At 48.9% G+C, this 14,105-nt stretch overlaps 1 protein-coding gene across 1 annotated transcript; it reads right to left on the bottom strand.

Annotated features, from left to right (window-relative positions):
- Window positions 1-11,248: 11,248 nt before the first annotated feature.
- On the bottom strand, window positions 11,249-13,824 carry LOC125519728 (serine/threonine-protein kinase STY13). Its single transcript, XM_048684471.2, has 3 exons — window positions 13,605-13,824; window positions 12,059-13,074; window positions 11,249-11,978 (listed from the first exon to the last, which is right to left on the bottom strand). The coding sequence occupies exons 2-3, from the start codon at window positions 13,000-13,002 to the stop codon at window positions 11,639-11,641; spliced, it is 1,284 nt and encodes a 427-aa protein (XP_048540428.2). The 5' UTR covers window positions 13,003-13,074; window positions 13,605-13,824; the 3' UTR covers window positions 11,249-11,638.
- Window positions 13,825-14,105: the final 281 nt, after the last annotated feature.

Below are 14,105 nucleotides of genomic sequence, written 5' to 3'. Positions count from 1 at the left end.
ACTGTTAAAGTTGCTCTTACGTCCCTAGCCATTTGTACAGGACGACCATCAGACAAATATAACATCCGTTCCAAAATAATTGAAGTTGTGAAATACCATTCTTGCCTCTTGTAATCCTCTATAACATATATTTATATACTATTATATGGGTTTTTCTTTTGAAAAGGAGGATTACCCCGAGTCTCCACATCGAGCAATGCACACATTCATCTTTATCAAATTATTAAACAAGGCCTTTCTAAATAAATATATAGATTAACTCAAAACCACCTTTCTGACGAAAACAGTCGCCCAACCTACAAGATTAATGGTGTGTCTTGATCTCCCGCCATGCACATCAAAAAATCCGATGGCCTCACCAAGCTAGTCGGCTAGCCAGGAACACCAACCGATCAGACCCTCGGCGTGCACCGCATGAGCAAGCTCTAGAATCCGTCGCCGCCATCTTCCGCAGTCCCATTTTCCGGAGCAATCAATAAACTGATCTTGCCAGACCCTTCTGTCATCGACGCCACCACGACGCCCGACACAGCCAACCTCCTGCGCGCCCATCAAACGGTATCCAGTGGCGAGACCCCGCTGCACCTTGCCACCAAGACTCACCGCCGTTGATACTGTAGATGGCACACCGCTCCACCTTGGTCACCGCACGAGAAGCATACGGAGAGCTGCGCCCAGCCACCTAGCCAAACACTTGTCTCTCCAACCGATGTACAACCCCAAAGATGATGCCCCCATGGGGGTGACGACGCAGGAACCTCGCCATTATCCGATCCGGAAAGCCTGAATCTGGGGTTTCCCATGGGTCATACAGGAAACGCAAATCGCCCCACAACGACCCCAACGAGGTAACGAAATCTGCGGGCGCCGCCGTTAACAGTTCTGGATGAGGCCGGACCAAGCTTTCATTGGCAAATTCACGCCCATCCCCGGCTGGATCACCAAATCGACCTCCCTCGTCATCCAGCACACCAATGGGTGACGTCTGCTACTGGGAAACCGCACGACCAGAGCCGCACCACCCCGGAACCGCCATGTCCCGCCTAGGTGAGCCATCGACGGCGAAGGGCCCTCACCGCTACGCCGCTGATGCCGGATGATGCACACGTCTAGGAGACCCGCGTGAATCTCCACCGCAGCGACATCCCGAAGCTGCGGCAGAGGAATGCCCCGCCGCCGACATCATCCCCCGCCCCGAGATTTGCCCCGCAAAGCTTCGCGACAGCGAGGAGAAGGAGGAGACCGGGAGGGATGGGGTCGAGGAGAGGGGTGGCAGCAGCACCTCTCTATACGTGTATTCGCTGTTATAATTGTAGCAGATTTTTATAAAAAAAACTAATCAACCTTAAACAAGTTTGACTTAGACAAACCTAAAACTTCAATCATTTCGATAAAGATGGAGTAGTCATCAAAGTTACATCCAGAACGTGGTAGGACCCAGTGTCGGTGGATTCATGTCATGAGCCACCGTGCACGCCATGTATGCGCTCCCCCCACGGCCGACGATCCGGAGCTCCCCCTTCTTTCCCTACTTGAGAGCGAAGGTGGTCACCTGCACCACACGGCGGTGGCAGCGAGGGTCGTCGTCGTCAACCCTCTACGCGCAACACTCAACCAGGCAGTACCTGCTGCCTCCTCCCATGTACACCAGCGTGGCCCCGAGGTGCCCCGTCGACTCATAGTCGAAGTCGAACAGCCTCTCCTCGCTGAGCTTCTAGTCTGGCGCCGGGTAGTTGGCTCGTGCAGGAGATGAGCTTCCCACTCGTGCAGAGAGCGGCGGCCGAAGCCATTCGCCGCCGCCCCATCACTGGGGAACCTTTGGCCCATCGTCTGTGGTGGCTGTGAACGGGGAGGGAGAGGAAAGAGGGCTCGTCGGCAGTGGCTCTGCACAGAGCGGGAGAGACGGGTTGCGGGCGGGTATGTCCACCGGCAAGGGAGGCGCTGCTTTATATAGCGGCCGGGGGGTGGTGCTGTGTGTACGCGTGGCGGGAAGGGGGCGCGTCGCCGCACAGCGCCGCCCGTGAGGAACCAATGAAAGGCTGACCGGCGGCAGCCTTGGCATTGATTCCCCGCGGGAAACCGAGGCGATGTGAGGACGACGAGACGCTGGTCACTGAATCGGCGGGCCCGCCATTCTTTTGCACCAAAAACGATCACCCCGGCGCCCCCCAGCGTGCCGGGTTCGGCCTGGGTCCGCCAGCGCCAGTTTTGGCCCTAACCGACGAAAATTGAGCTCTTGGGGATGTGATTGGGCCGTTTTTTAGACGCCGGCGCCCAAAAAAGGGCCTAGGGGACCTGTTGGGGGCGCGGCTGGAGATGCTCTTACATCCCTAGCCATGTGTAGACAACCACCACGCAAATACATCGTCCGTTTCAAAATAATTGAAATTCTCGAACACCATTTTTGTCTCTTACTTAGGATCCTCAATATTTCTAGACTACTACACGAGTATTCGGTGTTATAGATTGTAGCACATTTTTTATAAAATAGTGATCAAACTTAAGCAAGTTTGACTGAACAAAATTTCTTTTAATATCCTGCCTAATCCCTCTAACATCTGGACCACATAGTCTGAATGGTTAGGGCGGTTTGAGGTCGGCTTTGAAGACGCCCTGACAAGTGAAAGGCATAGCACGGAGCTGCGCTTCTACGCTTTCGCAATTGTAAAGCAACCTGTATCCAGTGATTATGGATGTGACTGAGATTTATCAAAGTCCAAATGTACTGTGATCAATATTGCCCGCCAGCCCTGCTTACATCCCTTAGCCATGTGACTGAGATTTATCAAAGTCCAAATGTACTGTGATCAATATTGCCCGCCAGCCCTGCTTACATCCCTTAGCCATGTGTAGACGACCACCAGGCAAATACAACGTTCGTTCCAAAATAATTGCAGTCCTCGAACACCATTTTTGTCTCTTCAGCGTGTTTGTTTGGAGGGAGTTGCCCATGGGGAATGAGAGTTTAAGGTCTATGGGAGTTAAATTCCTTTGATTGGCTCAGGTACATGGGAGTTAGGATGGGAAGAGGAAGGGGAATGAAAAGGTCCAACTCCCTTGAATCTCTTCCCTGGGAGGATCAGGTAATTAAGTGTGGGAGTGGGAATTGACGTAAAAAGAAAAATTGTTCGCTCACGCTCTTGTTGTTTAACAGCTGATGAAGCGCTCATTTTTCTTATCCAAACTCTGACTTATATTCATCTATAGTCCATATTCAAATCTCTGACTTATATTTAGGCGGAGGGAGTATAACAGTAGTAGTCATCAAAGTTACATCCAGAATGTGATAGGGCTGAGTGTCGGTTGATTCAGGTCATGAGCCACCGTGTACGCCATGGATGCGCGCCCCCCACGGCCGACGATCCGGAGCTCCCCCATCTTGCCGTACTTGAGAGCGAAGGTGGTCATCTGCACCACCCAGCGGCGGCAGCGAGGGTCGTCGTCGTCAACCCTCTCCGTGCAGCACTCAACCAGGCAGTACCTGCTGCCTCCTCCCATGTACACCAGCGTGGCCCCGAGGTGCCCCGCCGATTCAAACTCGAACAGCCTCTCCTCGCTGAGCTTCCAGTCCGGCCCCTCGCTGGCCTCGCCGGCGGGCTCAGCCCGCCTCGACGGCAAGTCGCACGACGCGACGCGCCCGGGCGCCTCGTCCGCGAGCCCGACCCACGCGTCCAGCTCACCGTCGTCGTGCGCGTCCCCGCGGAACAACAGCAGCCACTCGCCGTGGTAGCGGAACCCGCGTCGAACCAGTAGGTGTTGTTAGGTTGATCTCCTCTGTGCAAGCCCAACGGCCTGCCAGGCCCTTGGTCAATGCGCCCTGATCGGGGGCGCAGAACCCATTATGATTGGTGGGCCCCTGTGACCCGCACTATATAAACAGAAGTGGGGGCCGGGGCATGACTCACGAGGTTAATCGCTACCGCAAACCCCATCGATATTCCCTACCGATCTAGGGTTAGCGCGGTGCTCACGGGAAGCTCCACTACCACCACCATCCACTCACTGCCATCACCGGCCACCGTCACCATGGCCGGCACCGGGAGTTCTTCATCTGGACCAGGAGAAGGTAGGTGTACCGGAAAGATCTAACCGTCCCGATCCAGAGGATCTATCAATGGTATCAGAGCCAGATCGGGTTAGATTTTTTCAGTAGAAAGATACAACAGTAAAAGTAAATCAAAGAAAAGTTTTTCCCCTCCCCAAAGAACCCTAGAAGGGCAAAGATATCTCAAAGAATGAATCCTCAACGGAAAAAGTAGCGCCGCCGCTCCGGCCACGTCGTTCCTCTCGATCCCGAATCGCATCGGCATGCCGAGGATCCGGGAAGAAGAACACAACCCTGCAAAGGGCAAAGGGGGCACCGCAGCCACGCCGTTCGACGGCGTCGCGCTTCCGCTGAGGGAAACGCGTCACCAGCGAAGGTGAGGCAACGGCGCCACAGATCATCGCCGGACGCACAGGAGCAGGGAACGGCTCCGTCGCGCCTCACTCGTCTTTCTCTGCCACTGGATTTGATGGATGGGAGAAAAGGATGGAAAAGGAAAAAGAAACGGGCGCCGCGGCGCGGTTCAGTGGTTGTTGACGCCGGCGCGCTGGCGTGGCGCGATGCCCTGGCAAACGAGACAGAGAGGAGCTCACGCCTACTCTCTGCCACAGAGAAGGAGGGAGTAAAGAAGAAGAAGAAGAAGGAGAGAAAAGAGAGTAGCGCGCGGGGGGAAGGGTGCAGAGAGGAGCTGGCGTGCCTCTGCACCCTTCTCCTCGCGCGCACGGCGCGGTGGTGCTCCACCTCGTCGCTGGCGGCCAGCGGCGCGGGCGTGTCGCTGCAGCTCGACCCCGTGCGGGACAGAGAGAGAGAGAGGAGCAAGAGGTCGCGAGCGGCGCGGGGGGAGGAAAGTGACCGAGGGTTTATCTCGGGTGCCAGTTTTGATCGCCCGATCTGTACGCTAGGCCGTCGGATGGCAATCGACGGCTGGTATTAACCCTAGCCGGGTGCCACGGGCCATCTGGGCCGAAAGTAAAGAAGGCCAGCAGCCGACCGCTCGGGCCAAGGCCGGCAGCTGTAGCGAGCAGGCCGTGGGCCGCGTCGCTCGGGCCGCAGCCGCGCAGCGCACAGTAAGCGGGCTGTAGGCCACACACACAAAAAAAGGGGGGGGGGGTTTCTCTGCTTTTTTTTACACAACTGAATTTGATGAATTTTGTCCAGTTTTTTGGGCAGATTTCAAATAGTTTTTCTATGCCAATTTTTTCCCAACAAAAATTTTGTCTTAGAAAATATAAAAGTAAGCAGAAAAAGAAATGTTCATGAACTTTACAAAGAAAATAATAAAGTTCATGAATTTTTCTTTAGGGGAAAAAAGGTAAACAAAAAAAAGTTCTGAAAATGAAAATAGAAAGTTTTCAGAAAAAGAAAGAAAGAAAAGTTCATGAATTTTATAAAGAAAAATAAAAAGATCATGAATTTTTTATTCATGTTTTTCCGCTGCATAAACAATTATAGTGCTCTTTTACAAAGAAAATAAAAGTTTAGATAGAATTATATTTAAAGAGCATATTAAAGTAATTACTGAAATGAAATGATTATGTTATTTTTACGACCAACGTTGTTAATAACATGATCATGTTTTATTATTGAAAATAAAATTGCTCTTTTAAAAGTTAATAGAACTAAAAAAAGATTAAATTATTGGTTCTCTAATGCATTTTTGAACCAAGCGGTTAAAATTGCTTAGGGAGTAAAAGAGTAGAGAATTGTTTTTGAATAGAATATTCTAAAGCTTCCGTTGCAAAGTAAAAGTTTTATCCTCCAATTAAATTGGAACCAACGGGAAAATTTAATTGGAAGAAATGTTCTTAGCAATGTTTTCCCCCTATGGGTGAAATAAGATGCAGATAGTTTCCGCTATGACAAAAGAAAATATGGTATTGTTATTTTCTGACCAACGTTGATCATAACAATGCTATAATTCTATGAGTCTTATGTTCAAAGTTTAAATCTCTGATAAATTTTGTATCAAAGTGATCAATTTTCAGAGAACGGATAAAGATCAAGAAATGCTCTTGAACTAGAGAAATGTATATTTCTTGTTCCCGCTGCAATAAAGTTGATGATGATGATTATTTCTTAGCAAAGTTGTTTAATAGAAATACTATCATCACATTGTTTATGAGTTATATGCATTATTTCCATTTCCGCCCAACGGTGATATGGAATTAATGTTGAAGAATGAGTTTTATTCTAATTCTACCACAACGGTGATTTAGAGTATAAAAAGGAAGTTTTACAAAAGTTTAATTTGCATATTTTTTTAACCAGACCAACGTAGGGTTATTTTTATGCTCATTATTGTTGATTATTGGCTATGTTTTCTCAGACTAAAAGTTTTTCATGCTTTCATTCGTGAAAGCGAATTGCTGGGTACTTGTGACCCGAAAGATGACCAGGAAAGGTCATAACATGAGGGAGTATGTTCTCTTTAAAGAATGGCATCAAAAGAAAAAAGATAGATCATTGAGAGTGTTGGTTGATGAATGTCTTTCATGTACTCTGTATGAAGAAGATTTCTCAGTCAACATGATTTGAGATGAAACAAGCAACATGTGTGTTTAATTTGACCAACGTCGGATCAAGCATGTGTGTCAAAGACCATTCAGATTTATTCCTAAATTTGATGATTGAATATGCAATCAAAAGAGCCAATTCTGGCAATGTTCCCTTACAGGGACTTACCCGCATGGCGGAAAAAGATGATTATGATAAAACCTGCATGGCGGGAAAAGTCTGGGAAAATACCTGCGTAACAAGGTAAAGCTGACATAATATTATGTCAAAAATCCCGTATGGCGGGAGAAATTCTGGCAAGAGAAAGATATGATAACTCATGTGCTTTAAATGCATCCCACTATGGGAGAAAAGAATGGAGTAGCTGAAAGGTGCAACCGTACACCTATGAATACGGTGCGCAGCATGATGAGTTATTCCAACTTGCCATTGGGATTATGGATGGAGGGGCTTAAAACCGCCATTCACATTCTCAATAGAGTGCCAAGCAAGTCGGTGCCCAAAACACCGTACGAGCTATGGACAGGAAGGGTGCCCTCCCTACAACACTTCAGGGTGTGGGGGTGCCCTGCTGAGGTCAAAATGGTTAATCCAAACATTGCAAAGTTAGATCCCAAAATAGTGAGTTGCCACTTCATTGGCTATCCAGACAGATCAAAGGGTTTTTGTTTCTACTGCCCAGACAGATATACAAAGTTTGTAGAAACGAGACATGCAGTCTTCTTAGAGGATGAAATGATGAGGGGGAGCTTGGTAGCTCGAAAAATTGATCCTGAGGAGAAGAGGGTGCATGCACCTAATCCGATGATTCAAGAGCCATTTTCCTCAGTACCAGTTGCAACTCCACCCATGACAACTATGGGAGTAGACCCGGAACCTGTCTGTCAGGAGCCGACTGAACCCGTTGTTGAGCATGAAAGGAAGGTGCAGTAGTAAATTTTAGATGAAGTGCCAGAAGTTGAGGCACAGAATGTGCCAGAAACTGAGGCCCTTAGAAGGTCTACAAGACCAAGAAAGTCAGCTATTTCTACTGACTTTAAAGTTTATAACACAGAAACGGTCCATATGGAAAAAGATCCCACCTCATATGAAGAAGCCATGAGAAGCCCTCATTCATTGAAGTGGATGAAGGCAATGGAAGACTCAATGAAATCGATGAGTTCCAAAGATGTTTGGGACTTAGAGGAAATTCCTAAAGGAGGCAAAACAGTAGGCTGTAAATGGGTCTACAAAATTAAGTATGAATCTAAAGGGAATATAGAAAAGTATAAAGCACGACTCGTGGCAAAAGGATTTACATAAAGAAAAGGATAGATTACAATGAGACATTTTCTCCCGTCTCATGTAAGGATTCCTTCAGAATCATAATGGCATTAGTTGCTCATTTTGATCTAGAGTTACATCAAATGGATGTTAAGACGACATTTCTCAATGGGGATTTAAAAGAAAATGTCTACATGAAATAGCCTAAGGGTTTTATCATAGAAGGCAAGGAAAATATGGGATGCCGCCTGAAGAAATCCATTTATGGATTAAGACAAGCCTCTCGACAGTGGTATCTAAAGTTTAATCAAACGATTAAAAGTTTTGGATTTAAAGAAAATATTGAGGATAACTGCATTTATGCAAAGTTTAAAAATGGGATTTTTTCCTGATCTTGTATGTGGATGATATCCTGCTTGCTAGCAGTGATATTAGTCTACTACAAGAAACAAAGAAGTTCTTATCCTCAAATTTTGACATAACAGATCTTGGTGAAGCATCATATGTTTTGGGATTAGAAATTCATCGAGGTAGGAACAATGGAGTCTTAGGACTGTCGCAGAAAGCATATTTAGAAAAGTTTCTTAAAAAGTATAATATGCATGCGAGTAAAGCCACACCTGCTCCTATAGTTAAGGGCGACAGTTTTGGGAAATTCCAATGTCCCAAGAACCAGTACGAGATCGATCAAATAAAAGCAGTACCATATGCTTTGACAGTTGGCAGCTTACAGTATGCACAAGTGTGCACTCGCCCTGACTTAGCTTTTATCACCGGGGGACTCGGTAGATATCAAGAGAATCCAGGCATGGAGCACTGGAAGATGGTAAAGAAAGCATTGCGTTATGCGCAAGGCACGAAGGACTACATGCTAATATACAGGAGAAGTGATTCCCTAGAGATAAAAGGGTATTCAGACGCAGATTTTGTGGGGGACAGAGATGATAGAAAATCCACGTTAGGATACGTCTTCACTCTCGCTGGGGAGCTATTTCGTGGAAAAGCTCCAAACAATCGATAGTTGCATCATCCACAATGTATGCAGAATTCATAGCATGCTTCGAAGCCACAGGGCAGGCGATATGGCTAAAGAAATTTGTACCCGACTTGAAAGTGATAGATTGTATTCACAAACCACTAAAGATGTACTGCGACAACCAACCCACAGTATTTTATGCTCACAGCAACAAGTCGAGTAATGCTGCCAAAACAATAGAGATAAGGTATTATGTTGTGAAAGATAAAATCCAGGATCAAACTATAAGTCTCGAGCATATAAGGACAAAGGATATGCTTGCGGATCCGCTAACGAAAGGCTTACCACCCAATGTGTTTAAGGAACACTTAGCCGGCATGGGTTTAAGGGAAAGCCTTATGATTTCTGGATAGGCCCAAAAGGAACAGAATTTGTTTCTGAACATAACGTATGTTGTAGCTGTATGATTCTATCGGCAATTGAGCTGTTATGATGAAACATGCTCTATGTACCAATATGTGATGAAACAAATAAACTAGAAAGTATAAAGTTAAAAGTAAAGTTGAGATCAAGGAGGAGAATGTTAGGTTGATCTCCTCTGTGCAGGCCCAACGGCCTGTCAGGCCTTTGGTCAATGCGCCCTGATCGGGGGCGCCCAACCCATTATGGTTGGTGGGCCCCTGTGACTCGCGCTATATAAACAGAGGTGGGGGCCGGGGCACGACTCACAAGGTTAATCGCTGCCGCAAACCCCACCGATATTCCCTACCGATCTAGGGTTAGCGCGGTGCTCACGGGAAGCTCCACTACCACCACCATCCACTCACTGCCATCACCAGCCACTGTCACCATGGCCGGCACCGAGAGTTCCTCATCTGGACCAGGAGAAGGTAGGTGTACCGGAAAGATCTAACCGTCCTGATCCATAGGATCTGATTCCGCTGGCGGACCTGCGCGATGCCGGGCCGCCACCCCACGACCGACGCGAACATGGTGCGCCCGTCCGGGTGCCGCGCGTGGCAGGTGACGTACTGGGGGCAGAAGGGCGGGTCAGCGTCGTTGTCGATCCCGGACCAGGACCAGGCGGGCGGGGGCTTGTCGTCGTCGGGCGGCGGCCGCGGGCCGAGCTCCTCGATATACCGGTAGGCCATGACGAAGAGCCTGTCGCCGGCGGCTGACGCATAGAAGGGCTTGGAGGTCATGCCGTGGGTCGTCTCGGGGAGCGGGCACGCCACCGCCGCCATTTCGTGCGGGTGTCAAACCCGGGGATCGCCGGGCTGCCCTCGGCTAGGATGGGAACCCAACTCCGATTTCTAATCGTGATCAGAGAGAGTGTGGGTGTGTGAGTTCTTTGCGAGCGCGGGCTAGTCGGCGAACACTGGTTACTCTGCCAAAGGCAAAATAAATTTGTTATTTTTCATCAAATTTCTCGTGGAAAATAGATGCAATAAAGGCAAAGAAAAGTCAAGCCATACACAAACACACCGTTATTGAGCGAAATACAAAGATAGGCCAACACCGGTGAACAAATTTTATTTTGGATTAGTTGAAAAAGGAAACATTTTCGTTTTTTTAACCGAGCAAAAGCTTTTGCTTTTTTTATTATTAATTAAGAAGAAGAGAGTTGCTCAATTAATTATGAAGAACCAAGCGAAAACCAGCACAAGCGAATACACGCCAAGCTCAACATAGAGACACCAACCACAGACTATGAGGAACCGCTCTGCTGAATTAGCAAGCCTCACACCACTGCAGAAGAGAAGAAACCGCGACTGCTATGAGAGAAGGACTTGGGACACTGACGATGGTGAAGAACAAGCAATCCGCAAGACCATGCGCTCAAATGAATCGCCCAGAATATGTGTTACAGTTTTGCTAAAGCACATCTAGATGTGCTATAACTGTGTGTTATCCTCCAGACATGAAATCCAAAGTTATCCATTCCCTCTTTTGCTAATGGTTAATGTCCGCTTCAAGTCCAAAATGGCATGGCTATCTACCTTCAGCCCCAAACCCCACATGACAGTTGCTCAGTAACATACCTTCAATCTGTATTGTCAAAAGGAGCCACTCAAATGTAAGAGGGAGTTTTGATTATCTGGTCGATCAAGAGGTTCAGCTGCACTCTTTCCTTTCAAGAATTTGGCACTGCACCTTGATCAGATCAACATGGAGATGCGGTCCATCGATCAGCAGCCCCGCAATCTGAACTGAAGAAGGCAGACATCAATCCAACCAAGGATCGTTGTGAGCAAGCAAGCATATACATTTCAGCTTTGAGCTTTTGACATAGACAATTGATCCAGAAAGAAGAAGAATCTAATAAGAATATCGGCTGCATTTGGAGGTGAAAAGAATGGCAGTACACACAGTCATCACAATTCTCAAATCTCAAATCAACAAAACATCTAGACCAACAGTAGGCCGACGCTTCAGGCAATGGACACAGATTTACACAAAAGCTAGAAGGCAACTCAGAATATGCAGCTGCTATCAACACAAGACAAGATAGCTCTTTGCTTGCGGAGAATACATACCATAGCTCCTTGTTAACATACCAGATAGCATCCTTCCAAGAAAACAGAAAACATACAAGGTACCATCATCCATACTTGGCAAACAATCACTCCAACCCATGCAACTAAGACAAGATAGTAGAAAGCAGCAATGAAGAACCTAGCTTAGCCCAGGGCAGCCATCAGACCTTCGGATAGGCAGGCACACGCAACGCCCAGGTGTATCAGTGTGGTCTGTACATCGAGATTGCGTCGCCTCCTTTCCCATCCTCGTTCTTCTTCCCATTTTTTCATTTTCTGGTACTCTGTATCCTGGCACTAGTCTCAGTCGGTGGTCATGGGCTCGGAGATGCAGCAGCGGAACCGTGCCTTACGGACGTTGCTAACGACGTCCGTCTCGGCAGCCTCGAGCATGGTGACGACCTCGTTGAATGACGGGCGGACTTCAGGGTTTGCATCCCAGCAGCGCGTCATGATGTGGCTCAGAGCAGGCAGGCAATCTTGCGGGATTGCAGGGCGGGCGTTCTTGTTTACCACGGCAAAAGCGGCCTGAACTGCTGTCATGTTTGTGAAGGGGAGCATGCCGGTCATGAGCTCCCACAGCACAATCCCAAAGCTATACACGTCGACCTTATGATCATAAGGCCTGTGCTGGATCATCTCCCTGTAAGCACAAAAGACATCAGCATATCTGAGAGATATTTGCACAAATAAAAACATCGGTAGTGGATGCAATTGACTTACGGTGCCATCCAGCGGTAGGTTCCTGTCTCTGGAGTCATTCCCTCGGTTTTTACCTCGATTCGAGCAACTCCAAAGTCTGCAATCTTGATGGATTTGTCTGCTGAAATTAGAAGGTTATCTGACTTCAGATCCCTGTGAATAAATCCCAGGGCATGCACATATGCCATTCCTCTGGCAACATCAAGCGCCTGTTTCACTGCCAATCTCAGGGGCACAGACTTGGTCTGCCTTCGGGCAAGGAACTGCCTGACAGAGCCACCTTTTGCATATTCAGTAATGATACACCAAACAATCGATTTCCTGCATGCCCCGATGAACCTTACTATATTTGGGTGCCTCAACGTGGAAAGCATCATAACTTCTTGCACAAACTGCTGTTCCATCAACTGTGCTCTCTCTAGATCATTCTCAGGCTTCTCCAGCAGCTTAATGGCAACATCTTCCCCATTATACGTTCCCCGATACAGCTTCCCAAAGGCCCCCTGAGCAAAAGGAGCCCCCATGTCCAGCTTCCCCAGATCAATGGTCCACGCCTCGTAGTTAGTGAGTATCTCCGTTGGATGAGTTGGGTCCATCAAAACCCGAGCCAACGCATCCTCCTTGAGGACAGACGCGGCAGCCTTGTTGGGATAGATGACGCTGTTGCAAACCGAATAGTTTGGTGTGGGAACATCACGGAGGCCCGGGTGGTTGAGCATGACGGTGCGGGACTCGTTGGAGGCCACGCTGCTGTTGTCCACCGACATGGCGACCGAGCCGCCGACGTAGTTCATCGAGTTCATGTTGTCCGCGCTGTCCACCGACATGTGGGAGCTCTCCCCGACCTTGTGGTAATACGGCATGTCGTAGAAGCCGTTGCCCTCGTTCTCCAGCTTCCCTCTGCCGCCGCCGATGCCAGCACCACCACCACCTAACATATTGTGGAACCTTGCCCCCTCAATCATCTTTCAAAGATGCAACACACACTGATGGCAAGGTTTCTGGAAATGATCTGTTCTCCAGCAATGAAATGGTCCCTGCATATATAACCAGGACAGAGTATATTACTGCCTACATCTAAATGCGCAACACATATAACCTAACCTACACAGCAGAAGGTAAGTTTGGCCCATTGCACGGCTGAGGGGCAAGGGTAGGAGGCCCCAAAATCCATCCATCCATCCAGCAGCAGCAAAAATAACCTATATTTGAGTTTGACACAGACCAAATTGAGCTTCACCCACGCGGCGGATACAAGACACGGTGTTGAAGCTCTCCTACCTACGCATTCCCCACCTAAACCAAACTAAACTAACCCTTGAGGTTAAAAGTAGGCTGTCTCGCACAAATATGCTAATTCGGCCCTCCCCCTGCCGAGACCACCAATCGCCTCCAAAATCCAGCAAGCGGGAGCGGCGACCGAGCCCCCAAAACTAGGCCAGCCTCTCTCGCCGGCCGGCCAACGGATGGATGGACGGAACGACGGCGGCCGACAAGAAGGAAATACTAAGCGCAACCCTAGCACAGCGGGCGATGAAATTGGGCGGACTGGGCGCGGCGCGCGTACCTGGGCCGGGAGCGGGGCGGAGGCCGGAGGAGGGGGGCGGCGGCGGCGGCGGCCGGACGGCGGGGGGAATCCGGGGGCGGATTGGCGTGCTGTGCCTGCCTGCGAGGCGACGACTCGGAAGGGAAGGGAAGGAAGTCGGGAGTGGAGGGGAGAAAGAGAGAAGAACAGCTCACTGTGGGATGGATTCCCCGTCGGCCTCGCTCTCTCTTTTTCTTTCTTTCTTTTTTCACCGTCTTCTCGGTGCGAGCGAGGATAATGTGAACTGAGATTTCGTCGGCCCATCCCAGCCCAGCCCTCAGCTCCTGGGCCGGGACCGTCGTGTTAACTTTGAAAGTGCTTTCATTGATTTATACAAGAGGATACACAGTACATATATATGCGGGAGGGAGTCCGGACTCATACATGGGAGTAGTGGCGATCATGGGAATGATCGTGGGGCAACACCCACGCTGACCTGGTCATGAGCGTGACCAGCCTGTCGCCTAACCCCCCCCCCCCCCC

This window comes from Triticum urartu, chromosome 7A, assembly GCF_056163025.1.
Source record: "Triticum urartu cultivar PI428250 chromosome 7A, HENAU_Tu73, whole genome shotgun sequence".
In the NCBI taxonomy this organism is placed as follows: domain Eukaryota; kingdom Viridiplantae; phylum Streptophyta; class Magnoliopsida; order Poales; family Poaceae; genus Triticum; species Triticum urartu.
Note: the sequence above shows the minus strand (reverse complement) of the source record. Positions and strands in the feature narration are given on the sequence as shown.